Source organism: Canariomyces notabilis (assembly GCF_033297395.1).
Source record: "Canariomyces notabilis strain CBS 508.74 unplaced genomic scaffold N656scaffold_11, whole genome shotgun sequence".
Taxonomy (NCBI): domain Eukaryota; kingdom Fungi; phylum Ascomycota; class Sordariomycetes; order Sordariales; family Chaetomiaceae; genus Canariomyces; species Canariomyces notabilis.
The window spans coordinates 651008-666508 of record NW_027041833.1 but is presented as its reverse complement, the minus strand read 5'-3'; the positions used below and the strand labels follow the sequence as shown (position 1 = coordinate 666508).

Sequence of the window (15501 nt, the reverse complement as noted above, 5' to 3'; positions counted from 1 at the left end):
CAAGGGTTGCCCAGTCAGATGAAGGACTCGCGAACGGCTTCAGACAAAACGACTAGGTTGTGGAATGCTAGACACGTAATTGGATCCTTCAGGGGAGGGCAAGAGACGAGAAGGGCAACTGAACAGCTAAGAGAGGTTTACGAGCCGGTCTTCAGAAGTGCGGACAACCCGACTCCTACCAGTCTGGAAGCTTTAGAAGAACTCATCGTTAAGGGCACGGGCAGGTTTGTACCGTTGGTGTTTGCTGCACTGGAAGGGCTTGAAGCAGTGGTGCGGTATCTCCTAGAGAAGGGTGCCTACGTTGATACGAAGGACTGTTCTGGCGACACCCCGCTGTTGTGTGGTGCCCGGATGGGCCATGCGGCAGTCGTGCGACACCTCCTCGATAAGGAGGCCCCGATTGAGGCGGCGGATCGTTATGGCAAGACACCGCTGTTGTGGGCGGCTGTTCGTGGGCATGAGGAAGTTGTGCGACAGCTCCTCGATTGGGGCGCCCACTTTGAGAGCGAGGATCTTTTAGGCGACAAACCACTGCGGGTAGCTGCTGAATACGGGCATGAAGCAGTTCTGCGAAAGCTCCTCGACAAGGGCGCAGACATCGAGGCGCGGGATCGTCAGGGAAACACACCACTGCTGGTAGCTGCTGAATACGGACATGAGGCGGTCGTACGAGTTCTCCTTGAAAAGGGCGCAGATGTTGAGGTCCGGGATCGTCATGGAAGCACACCACTCCTAGTGGCGGCTAGTTACGGGCATGAAGTGGTTGTGAGGCTTCTTCTCGATAAGGGTGCTGGATACTAAAGTGAGAATTGAATTCCTTTGGCATGATGACGAAGCCGCAGGTAAGCGCAGTCTGACGGAAAGTGGGCGATGAGGCGGTCATTGAGATCTGTCGGTCTGTTCAGTCTGAGGTAGGTCAGGTAGAACGGCAGAAGCCATCAATGATTTGAATGATTGTTCCAAATGGAGACACTTCTTGGTTTGTCTATTGAGGCATGGTAAACTTGATGTCGACAAAAGCCGCCTGTACTAGTAGAGACCGATAGAACAGAAGCCCACCTCCCTGGCAATGCTGAATGCCCTACTGCAGTGAGCTGTGATGCCTCTAGGTCACAGCTTTTCCCGAGTGCTGCATAGTATATTATGTCCATTCCGCCCATGCATATACCTACCTAGTGAAGGTTGCGTGTCTCGTTTTATAGATGTCAAGAACCTGGGTCTTGTGGTCCCTTAAAATCTTAAACCAATATGAAATCATACCAATTCCACCCCGTCGGAGTGATCAATAGACCCAAATCCTTTCAAATGAGAGTTGAGTGATCAAAACGAGGTCTTTTGTTGGGTTCGTCCCTTTTCTGCCATACTCTTTTCTAATCTCGTATGAATGAATGCTCCCTCCGTGGCCGGCCATCACTCTACTAGTATCGCGAACCACTGAATCACTGACACTGTGGGACCAACACAGTAAGCTGGTATGTCTCGCCGGCCCTGATGTTGGTGATCCGCGGCTTGGGGAGCACAGTGTCGCCGTGTTTGACCGTCACCTCCTTGACGTCGGCACGACGGATATCCAACTGGAAAGTCGCACCGCGGAAGGTGCGCATTACCTTGATCGCATCCCAGGAGCTCGGCAGTTGCGGGCAGATGGTGAGGCCGTCGTCCTCGCCGCGCAGGCCGCACAGGCCCTCGATAAAGCAGCGGTAGGCCCACGAGACGGTGCCCGTGTTGAAGAGCTGACTCGACCGGCCCGCCGTGCGGGGGAACTCGCGCCAGGCGCCGCGGTAGTAGTTGGGGATGTAGATGGGCAGCTGGCCCCTCTGCAGGTAGTCGGCTTCGCTAGGTCCCGGCAGCAGCTGGCGCAGGAGCGAGTAGGCCCGGTCCTGCTGCCCGCCCAGCTTGTAGAGACTGTAAATGTAAAAGACGCCCGCGTGGTTGTACACGGCGCCGTTCTCGGCCGACCCAATGGCCTTTTGTGTCACGCGTCCAATGTCCTCGCGCATCTTGGTGAAGGGCGGCGCAAACATCAGCACGCCGTACGGAGTCCCCAGGTGAGAATCGACCTGGGGCAGAATCCGCTCTATTTGCCCCTGGCTGGCGGCGCCGCTCAGAATTGCCCAGGTCTGGGGATTGAGCCAAATGCGGCCTTCGGGGTCCTTCTTGATTCCAAAGACGACATTGTCATCAGTGATGCCGCGTGCGAACCAGTCGCCGTCCCACAGATGCTTGTTGACGGCCGCATTGCACTCGGCTGCACCCTCACGGTAGCGTTTCGCCAGGTCAGGCATGCCCTCGTGATCACAAACACCGGCCCACAGGTTCAACGCATACGCCGTGGCCAGCGTAAGCCAGCCGGACACGCCCTTGCCCTTGTAGCCAACCATATTCATCGGGTCGCACCAGTCGCCCTGGGCAATGTAGCTGAGCCCGCGCTCATCGCGCAGCTTGAGCAGCCAGTCCATCGCGCGGCAGAAGCGCTCAAAGACGGTGAAATTGTCACCGTTGGCGGTGCGGACATGCTCCTTCAGCAAACCGTAGTCGCCCGTCTCGGCGAGGTACACATCCAGGGTAACTGGCAACCAGACGCAATGGTCCGTGTGCGGGATCTGGTTGATGAATTTCAGCTCGGCGCCCTCGGCCAGCAGGATGCCGTCCGGCATGGAACCATTTGCTTCCTGCTGCGAAACGGCCGTGATGAAGGCCTTGCGGGCAACCTCGGGATTGATGTAATTCATGCCCATGTTGTCCTGGAGGAAGTTGCGGGTCTGCGGGTCCGTCGTCAGGCGGTTGACGTCGCCGTGGTAGTAGACCTGGCGGGGCAGCCAGTTGTTTACAAAGTTGTCGAGGTCCTTGTCGGGGGTCTCGATGCGCAGGCAGCCGCCCCCGCGTTCCATGTAGGCGGCGTACTCGCCCGCCGTCCGCACAAACGCCACCTTGCTTAGGTAGCGCGAGCGCATGGAGCTGATCTCAGCCTCATCGTAGGCCGGCCCAAACATGAAGCGGTATTCACGCTCCTCGTCAGCGTCGAGCGTGATGCGATACTGCACAGCTGCCGTCGGGGTCTCATAGCGTGCATCGCCGCCGCCGAGCTGCGGACCTTGCAGGGCTGACGGGTTGTGAAGCCCGCCTTCGCCCTCAAATGCCTGTTGGTTTGCTTCCCACGAGTCCGGCGGCGTCTCGCACAAGAAGTACGTCTTGTCTTTGAGGTACTTGTTTTTAAAGTACTCGGCTGCCTTTTGGTACGGAGTAACGCTACTGGCAACCACGCCGATTAGTTCCGGATTCCACTCGGCGGACTGGTTCATCCAGGACATGTAGCCGATGGGGAAGTAGGGCGTCACGCTGAGCCGCCGGGGTCGGCCGGAAATGTTGGTCACCTTGATGGTCCAGAGTTCAGCCACGTCGTGGATCGGAAGGCCCATAACCATCTCGACACGGATGCCGTCCTGTTCGACTGCCCAAGCGACATCGCTCTTGCCAGCTGAGAAGACGAATCGGTCCGCGGTAGCCCGGACAGGCTCATAGGGCGCTGAGAAGAGATGGCCGCTTTCAAGGTCCTTGACGTAGACGAAGCGGCCCGGGTGGTGGGCGTAGTAATTTTGCTCGGGCTGCATGAACGTCTTGGCCTCGATGTTTGGGGCATGCGCGTACTTTGCCGGTTCGGGCTGCATGAACTGCGCTGTGGCATAACCGCGGCAGGTAATCTGGATCATCATCTTCTTGTTCCACAGGAAGCCGGCGGCTTTGGGCATGGCGGTAGGGCTGTAGAGCTCGTAGCGGGCCCCATTGTTGGCCGGACATAGGATTGTGGCTTCCTTCCTCATCTTGGCAATGGGCGACAGTGCTTGCACTTGAGGGAATTGGATGCGTCAGAAAAGGGGCCGGTTGTTGTAGATGTAGATGGATCTGTATTTGAAGTTGTATTGGGGTTGTACTCCTGCCTTCACTTTGCTCTCTTTGTTTCAGTTTTTCATTTATTTCCCTCTGAGTCTCCCAATAATATAGAAGGACAGAATGGAAGGAGCTCAAGTTGGGGGTGACAACAGGCTCGGGAACTAGTTCTGGGATGAGCCGTTATTTTGGATAGCCTGGAGCACGGCGGAAGACGGAAAAGGGGAAATGGCCAACGTCATGGGCACACACGGGGTGCCTGTCAAAGTGCCAGCGATGCATCAGTGGCCCAGGGGGGGAAGGGTAAGCAACTCGTAACCCACGCCCTCTCAGCTGACCTACCGATTTCTCCCAACAAATGTGAGTATGCAGCGGCTCGCAACCGGGAGAATTGCTGCAGTAGTAGTGTAGTAAACTCGGCAAGGTATCCGTACTGTACCTACGCTTGCTAACGATAGTAGGTAGTTCGCTGATAGACGTTAGTGCTGTAGTTACTGAGAATATCTCACCGCTCCTCCGCTTGGCACAGGCAGGAAGGATGCTTACTTACGTCGGAAGCGAGCCTTGGCTGTTTTTTAGCTCATTGTGTGTTGTCGAGTGTTGATTTTTGCTGCTCTGATTTGACTTCTCGCTACAACACGAACCCAGCATAGGTACAGTACCAGTCAGCGCCTCCAGGTGTGTTGATTGACCCCGTAATACATCACAATGTGTTGGCTGTGAAAGTGTATGAAACTGCTATTGTGGTGACACGAATGGCCGAGATTCGCCCATTTTAGTTCGTGTTTGCCTGGTTGCCGTCGGCAACTTGCCGACAGGTGTCTGGTGGTGGGTTACGTTGCCCTACAGATGCATTGATTCTATCCCCCGACCGCTCAGGGGCCCCCATCCGCGCCGCGGGGGTTCTGAATTGGGGCAGCCCCTTCCCGCCTTTGCTCGTTGCCGCATCTCAGACCAACACGGAGTGGGCACCTGACTTGCAAAATTGCAAATGGAAAGCTAGCAACCGGAGTCGTGCTTTCCTCTCGGTCCAACTTGTGCAGCGGCCAAGACCCACTAAACCCAGAGCAGCAGTTGCAAAGAACATCGGTCTGAGCTCCACAAGATTGCCCCCTGACCGGACCTAAAAATTGCCTCATCCAGAGCCATCCACGAGGCTCCCCGCGCCGATATTGGCTCTGGGTAAAATCGAAAGCGGCAGAATGGATCCGGGTTTCGGAGACACACGCATGACATCACTTGAGCCTGCGGGATGCCTGGTTTCTTAAGGCCTGGTCGCACCGACCGGCACTTTCAATCCGCAGAGCATGCCGTTATGTCCGGCTCCCTCGACCTTGTCTTTGTCAGCAGCATATGTTCGCAGTTCCTCTATCACCACTGTGGATCCACTCCGAAAAGACGCTGCGCACGCCACAAGCATAACTCATCGAAATACGTTGACCAGAATGTTTCAATGGGGCTGAGGGTCCGCCAGGGCTTGGACCCGGCCGTCTGGAGCAAAACGGCTCGCTAATCTTCCCCGCAAACTGTCGCTCTTGGCATCTGAGCGTTGCAGTCGGTACCTTGCAGGTATTGGCCGCCTAGGTGGTGTCAAGGGAAGATGGAGGGTTGAATTGTCGATAATATTGACCTATAGATAAGAAGTTCGCCATGTACAACCGTCGTGGTCTCTTCCATGGTGACTCACCGGGTTGATTGTTGGTTGTGCCCGCACCCAAACACCAGCGAAACTCATTGGTCGCCAATCGTTGGAGAGTTCTCTCACTCACCAATTCGAGCGTTACCGGCGATCTCGGCAATATCGGTCGCCTTATCAAACCAGGGCTTCGATGCCCGATCTGAAGACACGGGAAAGAGTCGAAGGGAATGGCCATGCTCGAGAGTTCTCCTTTAGGCATGTAATCCCCTGCTCGTGCCGCGACCGAAGAACAAGAATGGATCTACTGCGAGATCCAGAAGTACAAGATTCTTGGGTAACTCAGTTGCGCCTTTTACCGACTCAACTGGGCGCTTCATGCAACAGCAATCAGAAACCACAGACTTAGGCGAGTAGACAGCCTGCGTCAGAGCATGGAGAAGGGGAACGTTATACAGACACCAAAGGGATAGACAGGATGTGGTATGTGAACATTGAAAGGTTGGGTGCATGACTGGAGAATTATGTGTCCGTGACTGTATACCTACATGGGCCACCTGGTGAATGTATCCATCCCCTGTCGCTTGCACAAGTCTAGAACAATGTTTATAAGACCGTTACCCACAAATCGCAGTTGGGCAGTTTCTGCAGCCTGGTGAGAATCCACGGCCGTGTTCGAGGCCGTGGCCTTCTGCTCAGGCGTGAAAAGGAACTGTGAGCTCCGCTACTATCATGAATTGTCGTGTGCAGGAAACTAGCCATACTACATGGCCTGAGACTGCTTCAATGACCCCGTTCAGCTTTGACAGCAGCGTAGTATGTGGCTAGCTTTAAGAGTTGCTGTGCTAGATGTGGCAGTTGGTTGCTAGGGTCAATTTCAGATGGAGGCTGGAAGGCACATTGCACGATGGCCGCTGTGCATCATGCATGTATTGGTCGGCGACCTCTCCTCGGAACTTGAGTAGTACAGTACCAAAGGGGTCACATACCGACAGTACCTTAGATGAATCATAATCATCGTCAAGAACTTGAGTTCAAGAATCTAGTATAGGAGGAAATATCTCGAATGTTGACTTCAAGTTCCTCCTGACAAATTGAAATGCGAGTCCTCAGTACTGTGTACACGAACAATACTAGTAGTATCCATCTCTGGAGTCCAAATATATGCCCTGAGTAAAACATTAATTCAATTTGGAGTCCCGGTTGTTTTTATCTACATAAATTCCGATCGCATATTTTCATCGTACTTATTCTGCGGATCGAGCGGGCAGCGTCATACCTGTTCCTGGGCTCGGAATGTACATGTAGCCCCAATGCCGGGAACATTCCTTCTCCCCAATCACACACCATGTCCTCGGCTCTTGGGCGGCGATTCCCGTCCCTAATTAATTACATGCTTCAAGTGCTGGGCTGAAGCTATGGTCACTGAGACATCACAGCCTCATCTCAGGCTTGCTTGCCTGGCACCCATGCAGGTCCGTCTGCGACCCAGTTATTGACTGTTTTGACACTTACCGTGACGGCAAGGGATGCCACTCCAGATCAGATTCAGCACATGCTCTCCATTCGGCCCGGGAACGGGAGGGGAAGTAAGGAAAGCAATAATACAAGAATCCAGGATCATGACTGATTACAAGACAGATGGAAAGATTAAGCTATATATACCACCTTCTCTCCCCGTATCAGTCCCCGGAACTGATTCGACATCGACTCAAGCCTATCTATTCACACTTCAACGAAGCAACTACCCTACTAGCGTCCCCGGGCAACTCCCTCTTCCCGCAAAGCTCGAGCAAAGATGCAGTTCTTCTACTTGCTGGCCCTCGCCGTAACCGCCACAGCCTTTCCTGCACCCGATATTCCCAACCACCTCTTTTCCGGAAAGCCCGCGCTCAAGTGCAATAACCACACCCAGCCCGTGTGCTGCACCCCCCGGTCCGTCCCGCTGTGCACTGTCATCTACGCGGGAGCCAGCTGCGGGGTCAATAGTACCTACTGCTGCGAAACCAAGGCCCCAAAGGTGACTCGGAGCCCCCCTAGTTCTTCGATTGTAATCTGTGCGCTCAAGACTCGAGCACAGCTAACATAACAAAACAATTAGGGCACTCGGCTCAACATCCAGTTCCTCGACTGCGTCGGCCTCGTCTGAGCGGTCAAGATCTCGCCTACTAGGAAGGGTTTCGAGCCCGGCTGTGTGCCTAGGTGGTACACCATGTCGGCCATTGAGCTGGAGAGGCATAGGAACTGAACCTACCAGTCGGTGGTTGACGGGTTCTCGGAGGAGCCACTCATTCAATTCTTATTCATCGTTATTAGTGTTTTAATATTTTCCTGAGAGTAGAGATAAACATTGCCCTGCCGGCAACTCACATCCTTAGTAAATGTCTGCTTCCTCCGTGAAGTGATACCACCAACTTGGCACCAAGACATTGAACATAGTAGGTCAGGATATCCCACAGGAGCAGCAGGTGAGCAACGAAGTAATCCTGGAACGTGGCCAGAGTATAGCAAACCAGCAGACTCTCTGGCAATCTGCTAATTTGGCCCTGTCATGCCCGAACCCCCCGCCCTAGCCGATTTTCAGCGGCAACGTAGGACAGCGCTGCGGCAGCTGTCATTGAAGCTCCGCTTAGCTATCAGTCAGCAACACTCAAATTGACCAATGTGCTTGACTTCCCGTGACTTACTCCTCTCCCCACACTGGCATATGCTGTGGCTGTTGTAACTGTTGTAACTGTTGTGGTTGATGTAGTTGCTGTGGCTGTTGTGGCTGCTGTGGCTGTTCTGGTTGTTGTGACTGCAGGTGCTGCTCAGTGGCTGTCTCCTTTGGCTTCTTTGCCGTCTTGCCCTTTGGCGTATTGTCTTCGGGCTTTGGATGCTTTCGTGGACGACCGGTGCGTTTTCCGACAGTGGGAGTTTTCTTCCGGATGGCGTATTTGATTTGGTACGAGCTGTAACCCGTGATTCTTTCGATCTCATTGGGGCCCATCTTCGCATCGCGCGACAGCGTCTGGATGCGGATGAGGTCCTCCGTTTTCAGTTGGGACCTTCCACTACTTCCTGGCTCTCGGGTCATGGTGGTTACCGCGTATCTGGGCTATTGCTGTGATGTTTTTGCTCGAGTTTGTCGCCGTCAACATGAGGTGTTGTTGATGTGTCGGACAAAAGTTTAACCCCGCTGTTTCGGACAAGGGAGGTTACAAACTGGGCCTCGAACGGGCCAGCTGACGAACAGCTGTCAAGGTTTGGGGTGGTCCGACCATTTTGCCAAGCTTCGTGTCAGGAGCATTTGTTTTGTTTGTTGTCATTTCACAGTGCCACTCAGGGGGATCAAGGCATCTGGCACACCATCAATTCTAGTGACTCAATTGACCATCTCAACTTTGCGTCTGTTTAGCCAACGACCATGGCCATGTAATCAACGCTTGGACCTGAGTTTGTCTCGCGGTCTGGTTGGTTTTCGGCCGCTCCTGAAAACGTGCTCGCTTTCCACGCTTGGAGCAGCGATCTGGCAGTCGCATCTGAGACTGTCAGGACGGGGACGCTATTTGGCCTCAGAATTGCCGTCATAATCTGTGCCCACTCCCTGAACCGATAAAGTCAGCCACATCACGTCGTGTTCGAAGCCATCGATAAGAGGGGCCGTATATACCAAGGACGGGCGCGCCCACCTGGTGCGCTGTTGAAGTACTCCCAACCCATTATGCCGCCAATCTCGCCGTACCTGTCTCGCAACTCCGTGATGGTCTTGTTCAGCTGCTCGTGCGGCACGAAACCGCCGCCATTTGCGGGCGAGGTAAGCTGTCCAGCCACAATCTTGGTGGGCGGCCAGCCGGCATCGACAATGCTCTCGAACGTGTCCGCACCGACCATGCTGCCCAGCCCGTTGTAGAATTGTGTGTTGTAAAAGGCGATGTCCGCGCCAACCTCGTTCTCTAGTTGTTGGTAGCTAAACCCGCTTAGGGCGCCGTCTGAGCGCAGCAGGGCCGATGCGGCGGGTGCTTGCGTGATGATGAAATCAGGCCCAAAGTCCTGTCGCAGCCGCCGGACCAGCCTCGTGATCCCCTTCTGGCTCATCCGCTGTTCCACGTCAATGTCCAGACCGTCGAGTCGATAGGCTGCGATTACGTTGCGCAGTTGGCTGTAGTAGCCGTCGAAAGTTTGAACGTCGGCGCTGTCAAGGGTGGACCGAGTAAAGGCGCCCGGCGTTGCACCGCCCACCATGCCCATCACCTTGACTCCAGCAGCCTGCATGACGCGGGTCTCGTTCCAAAGTGTGTAGAACAGTGGTGACTGAGGCGGATGGTCGTTGAGGTGGACGATGCCGCCATAGTTGATATGGAAGGAGCAAACGATGAGGTGCGTCAGGGCGATGTGCTTCTCTGTGACGAGGGGCAATATGGATATCGGGCGACCGAACGGGTCATGCGTTGTCTGGTAGTAGAGCACTAGTCGAGGTAAGTCCGGTATTTCAGGCGACTGTCTTACGGGAGCCGCGAAGAGAGGGACAGCCAGAAATGTGCCAAATATTAGGGGTAAGAAAGTTGGCTTCATGTTAACGATGTTTAAATGTCTTCTCGGTATCAATTGCAGAAAGGAGCCCGTGTTCACCCGAGGGCCGAATGTCCCAGGGGAGCAGGAGTGGATGAAGCAAGGATTCAGTAAAAGAATTCAGCAAGGTACTGCTAATCCAGGCTTCCGTCAGGACACTTATCCAACAGGGCTACGCTTAGGTAGAGTGAGGAAGGAGCATTGGGGCTGCCGAGAGCGCCTTGTTAATACTCGGTCGAAGGCATTGACGCTCCTTCCCATCATCTTGCAGCTCGTTTGAACCCTGCATCAAGAATGCCGGAGTTAAGAAGCGACGTTAGGGAAGTTGCACGAGCTTCCGTTGCCAGGATACATTAAGCAGCTGAGTCTAAGACGGTGACATACTTGAATGGGGATGCAGCGCATCTTCCATGCTGCTTCTCTCAGGTAAGTATTCTTTCATATACTCATCCAGTTGTCGAACAGCGCATTTTCTTGCCAGTATGGGAGTTATACGGTTAGGAGAACATCCGTAGCATTCTAGCTTCATATCACTGCGCTTTCTGAAGCACGAATATGGATACACTCTGAGCCCATCATTCGCAGCCTCAAATTCCAACCGTTGAGCTAACATACCGGTAACGCCGTTACGCCCAATCGCAACCATAACGAGTAGACTGCTGACTCTGGTCCAGATGTGTAGAGGTACCAGAGCCGGACAACCCGACGCAGTACAAGCAGAGCTTTGACAATGATTGTCGACACCGTCGTCTCAGAGACCGCGCCAACTGCTCTCGGATACCTAGTAGGTCACTAAGCTATGCAAAGATGATCTGTGCTGGAACTTCTGAGGTGGGTATTCTATATTTCAAGGACACTTAGAGGAAGAACGGCCAGTCGGTCACTTCTCTTCATCACAAGTTCACAACACTCTGCAATCACAACCTGCCGCAGCCGTGCCATGGACACGAGCACTAGTCGACCCATCTCTGTCGCCATCGTGGGAGGTGGAATCGCCGGTCTATCCCTTGCAGCCGGATTGGTCAAGCAAAGGCACTTGAATGTGCACGTTTACGAGGCTGCTAGCGCGTACGAAGATGTCGGCGCTGGTCTGGCACTGCATCGCAACGCCCTCGAGGCCATGGCCCTCATCGGCCCGGAGGTCCGGCAAGCGTACATCAACAAGGCCCTCTCACTTACATCGGAAGAGGAAGAGATGATCGCCACCAACGTCTACATGGCTCACGGCCCACACGCAGGCACTCTCGTTGCCGAGCTCGGTAAGGCCAAGGGCCGCAAAAGCGTGAGCCGAGCCGATCTACTTGAGGGCTTGCTTGCCCTCATCCCGAAAGACTGCATCTCCTTTGGCAAACGCCTCTGCAAGATCCGCCCCTATTCTGGCGAGGCCCGACGGATTTGTCTCAAGTTCTCTGACGGCTCCGCTGCAACCGTCGACTGCGTTCTCGGCGCTGACGGTGTCCACTCCCGCGTCCGGACCTACCTGCTCGGCGCCGACCACCCAGCGGCGGCCCCAAAAAATCACGATCGCTGGCAGATCTACCGCACGCTTGTCTCGTCCGATTTTGCCCGTCAACGCATCGCCGAGGAATACACCCGCACGGTGCCCATCATGCTCGGCCCGCGCGGCCATGTAAATTGCATCCCCCTCAATAAAGGCAAGCGGCTCAGTGCGGGTATTGCAATCCGCGGCGTAGCTCCTGTGCCCGGCGACGGGGACGACGACAACCAGGCGCCACCGCTCGACCCAGCCGAGTATACGGACTATCACCCCGCTGCACAGAACATAATCTCCATGATCGCCGACGATCCCTCCGCCTCCTGGCGAGCACTTGACCATGACCCTGCGCCGTACTACACGCGCGGTCGCATCTCCATCTTTGGAGACGCCGCCCACACCGCTCTACCCTTTGCCGGTAACGGGGCGGGCCAAGCGCTCGAGGACGCGGCAATGCTCAACCGGTTGTTCCAGGGGGTGAGGAAGCTAGACGACATAAACATCGCGCTCGCCACATATAACTGCGCACGCATAGAGCGTACCCAGAAGGTGGTGGAACTGTCTCGGAAGTTTGGTCGCGTGTATGCTTTTGCCGAACCAGGTATTGGAGACGATGTGGACAAGATCAGAGCTTTCCTGGATGAAGCAGGGGAGTTTATGAACATGTATGATGTCAAGGGGGACATTGAGCGGGCGTTTGTGACCCTGAGCGCCATCAAACTTGAACGAGATACCAAAACGGAGGGATTGGCCGATGCCAACTCTCTGAAGAAGCCGGATTCTCAAGACTGATGATGGAAACGGCACTGTTGAGGACGGAGTTCTGGCGCCCTGTGTGATCAAGAAGGCTTTTTAGGGGTGTGCATCTAAAGCTAATAAAACAATGACAGAGCTCTCTGCTGTACCACCAGAGCAGCAATGAAAATAGCTAGTTCAATGGTTCCCCGCCGTGCCTCTCTAAGCCCTATCATCAAACCCTTCAAGGCCTGCCTTGATACGCAGCGCCAACAATCTCGAATAATACCTACAGAAGGCCAGATTCCCCCCATGGAACCAAATACCAGGGTGGCCGCTCTCCTTCCCGAGTGTTCTCATCTCACCTTCCTCGTCCCATCCCCAAGTGCCGCCGACCTTGTCGGTGAGCTCGTCCCCGAGAATACCCTTTGCGATGGTCCTCATGTCACCGTACCCGGTGGCAAACACAATCTCGTCCGCCTCCAGCTCGGTGTCGTCGGCAAACCTCAGCCCTCTTGGCAGAACCTGCACCACTTCTTGACCCTGCTTGACCTTGATCTTCCCTTCACAAATCAGTTTCGCGCCGCCAACGTCAATGTAGTAGCCCGAGGCCTTCTGGAGGTACTTGGCAAATATACCAGCGCCGTGCGGTCCAGTGTCAGTCTTGAAGCCGGCTTCCTCCAATCCATCCAACATCTCCTTGTCGTGCTCCACCATCTTCCGAGTCAGATCAACCTGGATCGACTTGAGAACCTCACTAGGCCAACCATGGGTCGAGATATCACTGTCCTCAACGGGCGGGCCCCCTTCCTCGTACAGCCCTCCAAACGTAATCTTCAAAACGCCAGGGCTTGAAGGAACACAAGTGGAGGAGCGCTGCACTACTGTCACATCGTAGCCCCTCTCGAAGAATTCCTGACATATGTCCATCCCAGAGTTGCAAGCGCCGATGACAATGGCCTTTCTGCCGTTACCGGACTGCTTAGCACCCGCAAAGTGTGCTGAGTGGCAGAGCATGTCACCCTGGAATGTCTCCATCCCTGGGATCTGGGGCATATTCGGCTTGCCGAACTGGCCTGTGGCAAGAACAATATGCTTTGGGTAGAAGGTCCTGGCCTGCACCTGGCCATCGTGCAGACTGACACGGTTGACAGTAACTGTCCACTCTCTCTTGGTGTCGTCCCACTTGCACGAGGACAAGCTGGTAGACATCCACACGTTAAGGTCCAAAGCCTTGGCGTAGAACTCGAACCAGTCGGCCAGCTTATCCTTGGGCGTGAACACCGGCCAAGAGTCCGGGAAAGGAATGTACGGCATGTGGTCGTACCAGACGGGGTCGTGCAGAACGAGCTGGGCGTACCGTTTCCGCCAGTTGTCTCCCACGGCGGCGTTGCAATCGATCGCCAGAGCCGACACGCCAAGCATCTTGAATCTCGCAGCAATGCTTAAGCCTGCCTGTCCAGCACCTGGCACATGATGACGAGTCAGCATCCCCAGTCAGTTCCTTTCAAAAACAAACCGCAACCAAACCCACCAATAATCAACACCTCCGGCCCTGTTTCCTTGCCATCCGGACTGACAAACTCCACCTCCTCCCTCCTTCTCTCCTCCCAACTCTTCCTGCCTACCCAAGCGCCATGCTGCACGCCCACCTCCCTGCGGGGCCCTCTAGCTTCCTCAACACCGTGTAGCGCCTCAAGGGTGGTAAAGAGCGTCCACACCCTCCAGCCGGCGTCTGTGTGCACCATGCGAACCACGCCCCTGCCGCTGCCAAACGGGCCGGTGACGGACAGAAAAAACGCCACCCCCTCCACCTGCTGCTCGCCAGTTCCCGGCGCGGGGCGGAACCCGACAACATGCGGCGCTCGAAAGGCGGACGATTCGTCCACCGCCAGCTTGACACCCTGCAGATGGCCCGAGGGGACGAGGCCCTCCAACCAGGCGCGGATGCGGCCGGCGCCCTTGAGGGTGCGCAGCTGCAGTGTCAGGACAAGGTGGTCGCGCCAAAAGCCGGTTGCCGTGGCATTGGGGGAATCAGAGCATTCTGCTTCCGGAGAATCCGGGAGGAAGAGGGCTGCCACGGCGGCCGGGTCGGCGTTTGCTAGCGCCGTGTTGAGCGCGGTGACGGTCTGCGCGGCAATGGCGGACGGGCCGAAGGCTGATGGATTTGAAGGGAGCGGGGCGGTGCGAGGCCAGGGCGCCGGTGGAAGGTTCACCGAGCCCGGGACTACTCGATCATGGGAGGGGAGGTGGGATTGATCTGGAGTGCTTGAGGGCGACATTGCCAACCTGGTTTGCGGGTGGATTGACCACAGGCCACAGGAACACTCGAGAGGTGATGCAATCGGGTTGGTGGCTGGGATGTACTGATATGACCTGGATAAAGAGGATGGGTGAGGACTCACTCGGGAGGATATTCAAGAGGTAATCAGCATCGCAGTTTCCTCTACGCAAGAACATATCCGATCGCTCTTCACCCGAGAGTCGGGTAGCGACTTACCCGGTTACCCCTCACTACCCCGATCACTCCTGCCTGCTGAGTTGAGGTCGACAATGGCACGATTCGAGACCCCGCGTCGGGTGTAACTGGATGAGCATGCAAGCCTTCGGGTCTGACTTCCACTTGCCCTAGATCGGCTTAGGATTGAGCTGCGCAGCCCTCGATGCCGGACTGTTTGTTTCACTTGCTGTCGCCGCCCTCACCCGACTTTAAGCCCCTTAATACGATCGACGTTGCCACTAGGTGCTCTGGACTCATTATGGTATGGGGTCGGCGTTGGGAACCGTCGTGGACATTGGCCTGATCAACGCCCCTGATCTTCACTGCAGGAGCCGAGCCTGAACATTGAGTGCGCAAGTCCGAATTTGGTAGGGCGTGCTCTTTCAGTACGCTTGCTGGCATAGAGAGGTACCTACCTAGTGAGGCAGGTGCATCCTATGCAGGGAGCGAAGTCTTAGATGGCGGTGTGCAACCTCAGGTTATGTTGTCGGTGCAACTCACCTGTTGAACCATTGCCGAAGACTTGGAGCAGCTCAGGTCCAACTCACAAGTGATGGATTCCAGCCTTGATTCCAACTGGGGCTTAACGCGTCGACGGTCCACAACTCCTATCTCTTCTGTTCCTTTTTTCTTCTTTCTTGTTACCCTTTATTTCTTTTGCTTTGCGTTGGTGACAAGGCACGGCGGAGAGAAGTT

The 15501-nt window shown here is 55.2% G+C and overlaps 7 protein-coding genes across 7 annotated transcripts; 2 read left to right on the top strand and 5 right to left on the bottom strand.

Annotated features, from left to right (window-relative positions):
- Positions 1-1439: 1439 nt before the first annotated feature.
- N656DRAFT_789703 (glycoside hydrolase family 94 protein) lies at positions 1440-3821 on the bottom strand (the record flags this gene model as incomplete). The annotated part of the gene is made up of 1 exon (XM_064816811.1): positions 1440-3821. One exon carries the CDS (start codon positions 3819-3821, stop codon positions 1440-1442), a length of 2382 nt encoding a protein of 793 aa, XP_064670144.1.
- A 125-nt stretch (positions 3822-3946) lies between these two features.
- N656DRAFT_99912 (uncharacterized protein) lies at positions 3947-4713 on the bottom strand. Its single transcript, XM_064819421.1, has 2 exons — positions 4439-4713; positions 3947-4357 (listed from the first exon to the last, which is right to left on the bottom strand). The coding sequence occupies exons 1-2, from the start codon at positions 4537-4539 to the stop codon at positions 4072-4074; spliced, it is 387 nt and encodes a 128-aa protein (XP_064670143.1). The 5' UTR covers positions 4540-4713; the 3' UTR covers positions 3947-4071.
- A 2475-nt stretch (positions 4714-7188) lies between these two features.
- N656DRAFT_779450 (uncharacterized protein) lies at positions 7189-7953 on the top strand (the record flags this gene model as incomplete). Its single annotated transcript, XM_064815194.1, has 3 exons — positions 7189-7722; positions 7779-7822; positions 7895-7953. A coding segment is annotated over exon 1 (286 nt), but the record flags the coding sequence as incomplete, so codon positions are not given.
- On the bottom strand, positions 7781-8684 carry N656DRAFT_779449 (uncharacterized protein). The gene is made up of 3 exons (XM_064815193.1): positions 8212-8684; positions 7895-8152; positions 7781-7822 (listed from the first exon to the last, which is right to left on the bottom strand). Exons 1-2 carry the CDS (start codon positions 8598-8600, stop codon positions 8074-8076), a joined length of 468 nt encoding a protein of 155 aa, XP_064670141.1. The 5' UTR covers positions 8601-8684; the 3' UTR covers positions 7781-7822; positions 7895-8073.
- Positions 8685-8855: 171 nt separating this feature from the next.
- N656DRAFT_845318 (glycoside hydrolase family 18 protein) lies at positions 8856-10078 on the bottom strand (the record flags this gene model as incomplete). Its single annotated transcript, XM_064819194.1, has 2 exons — positions 8856-9110; positions 9177-10078. The coding sequence occupies 2 exons, from the start codon at positions 10076-10078 to the stop codon at positions 8918-8920; spliced, it is 1095 nt and encodes a 364-aa protein (XP_064670140.1). The 3' UTR covers positions 8856-8917.
- A 937-nt stretch (positions 10079-11015) lies between these two features.
- N656DRAFT_789701 (FAD/NAD(P)-binding domain-containing protein) lies at positions 11016-12362 on the top strand (the record flags this gene model as incomplete). The annotated part of the gene is made up of 1 exon (XM_064816810.1): positions 11016-12362. The coding sequence occupies one exon, from the start codon at positions 11016-11018 to the stop codon at positions 12360-12362; it is 1347 nt and encodes a 448-aa protein (XP_064670139.1).
- A 51-nt stretch (positions 12363-12413) lies between these two features.
- On the bottom strand, positions 12414-14805 carry N656DRAFT_731937 (oxidoreductase-like protein). The gene is made up of 2 exons (XM_064812658.1): positions 13840-14805; positions 12414-13771 (listed from the first exon to the last, which is right to left on the bottom strand). Exons 1-2 carry the CDS (start codon positions 14585-14587, stop codon positions 12528-12530), a joined length of 1992 nt encoding a protein of 663 aa, XP_064670138.1. The 5' UTR covers positions 14588-14805; the 3' UTR covers positions 12414-12527.
- Between the last annotated feature and the right edge of the window lie 696 nt (positions 14806-15501).

What these genes read in the sequence shown, in the direction of transcription:
- N656DRAFT_99912 (XM_064819421.1), bottom strand. Translation starts at nt 4,539, where the DNA reads ATGCTGGGTTCGTGTTGTAGCGAGAAGTCAAATCAGAGCAGCAAAAAT. An exon ending in AGCCAAGGCTCGCTTCCGAC is followed by an intron (nt 4,358 to 4,438) that starts GTAAGTAAGCAT and finishes AACGTCTATCAG; the next exon opens with CGAACTACCTACTATCGTTA.
- N656DRAFT_779449 (XM_064815193.1), bottom strand. Translation starts at nt 8,600, where the DNA reads ATGACCCGAGAGCCAGGAAGTAGTGGAAGGTCCCAACTGAAAACGGAG. An exon ending in ATGCCAGTGTGGGGAGAGGA is followed by an intron (nt 8,153 to 8,211) that starts GTAAGTCACGGG and finishes CTGATAGCTAAG; the next exon opens with CGGAGCTTCAATGACAGCTG.
- N656DRAFT_731937 (XM_064812658.1), bottom strand. Translation starts at nt 14,587, where the DNA reads ATGTCGCCCTCAAGCACTCCAGATCAATCCCACCTCCCCTCCCATGAT. An exon ending in GCCGGAGGTGTTGATTATTG is followed by an intron (nt 13,772 to 13,839) that starts GTGGGTTTGGTT and finishes ATCATGTGCCAG; the next exon opens with GTGCTGGACAGGCAGGCTTA.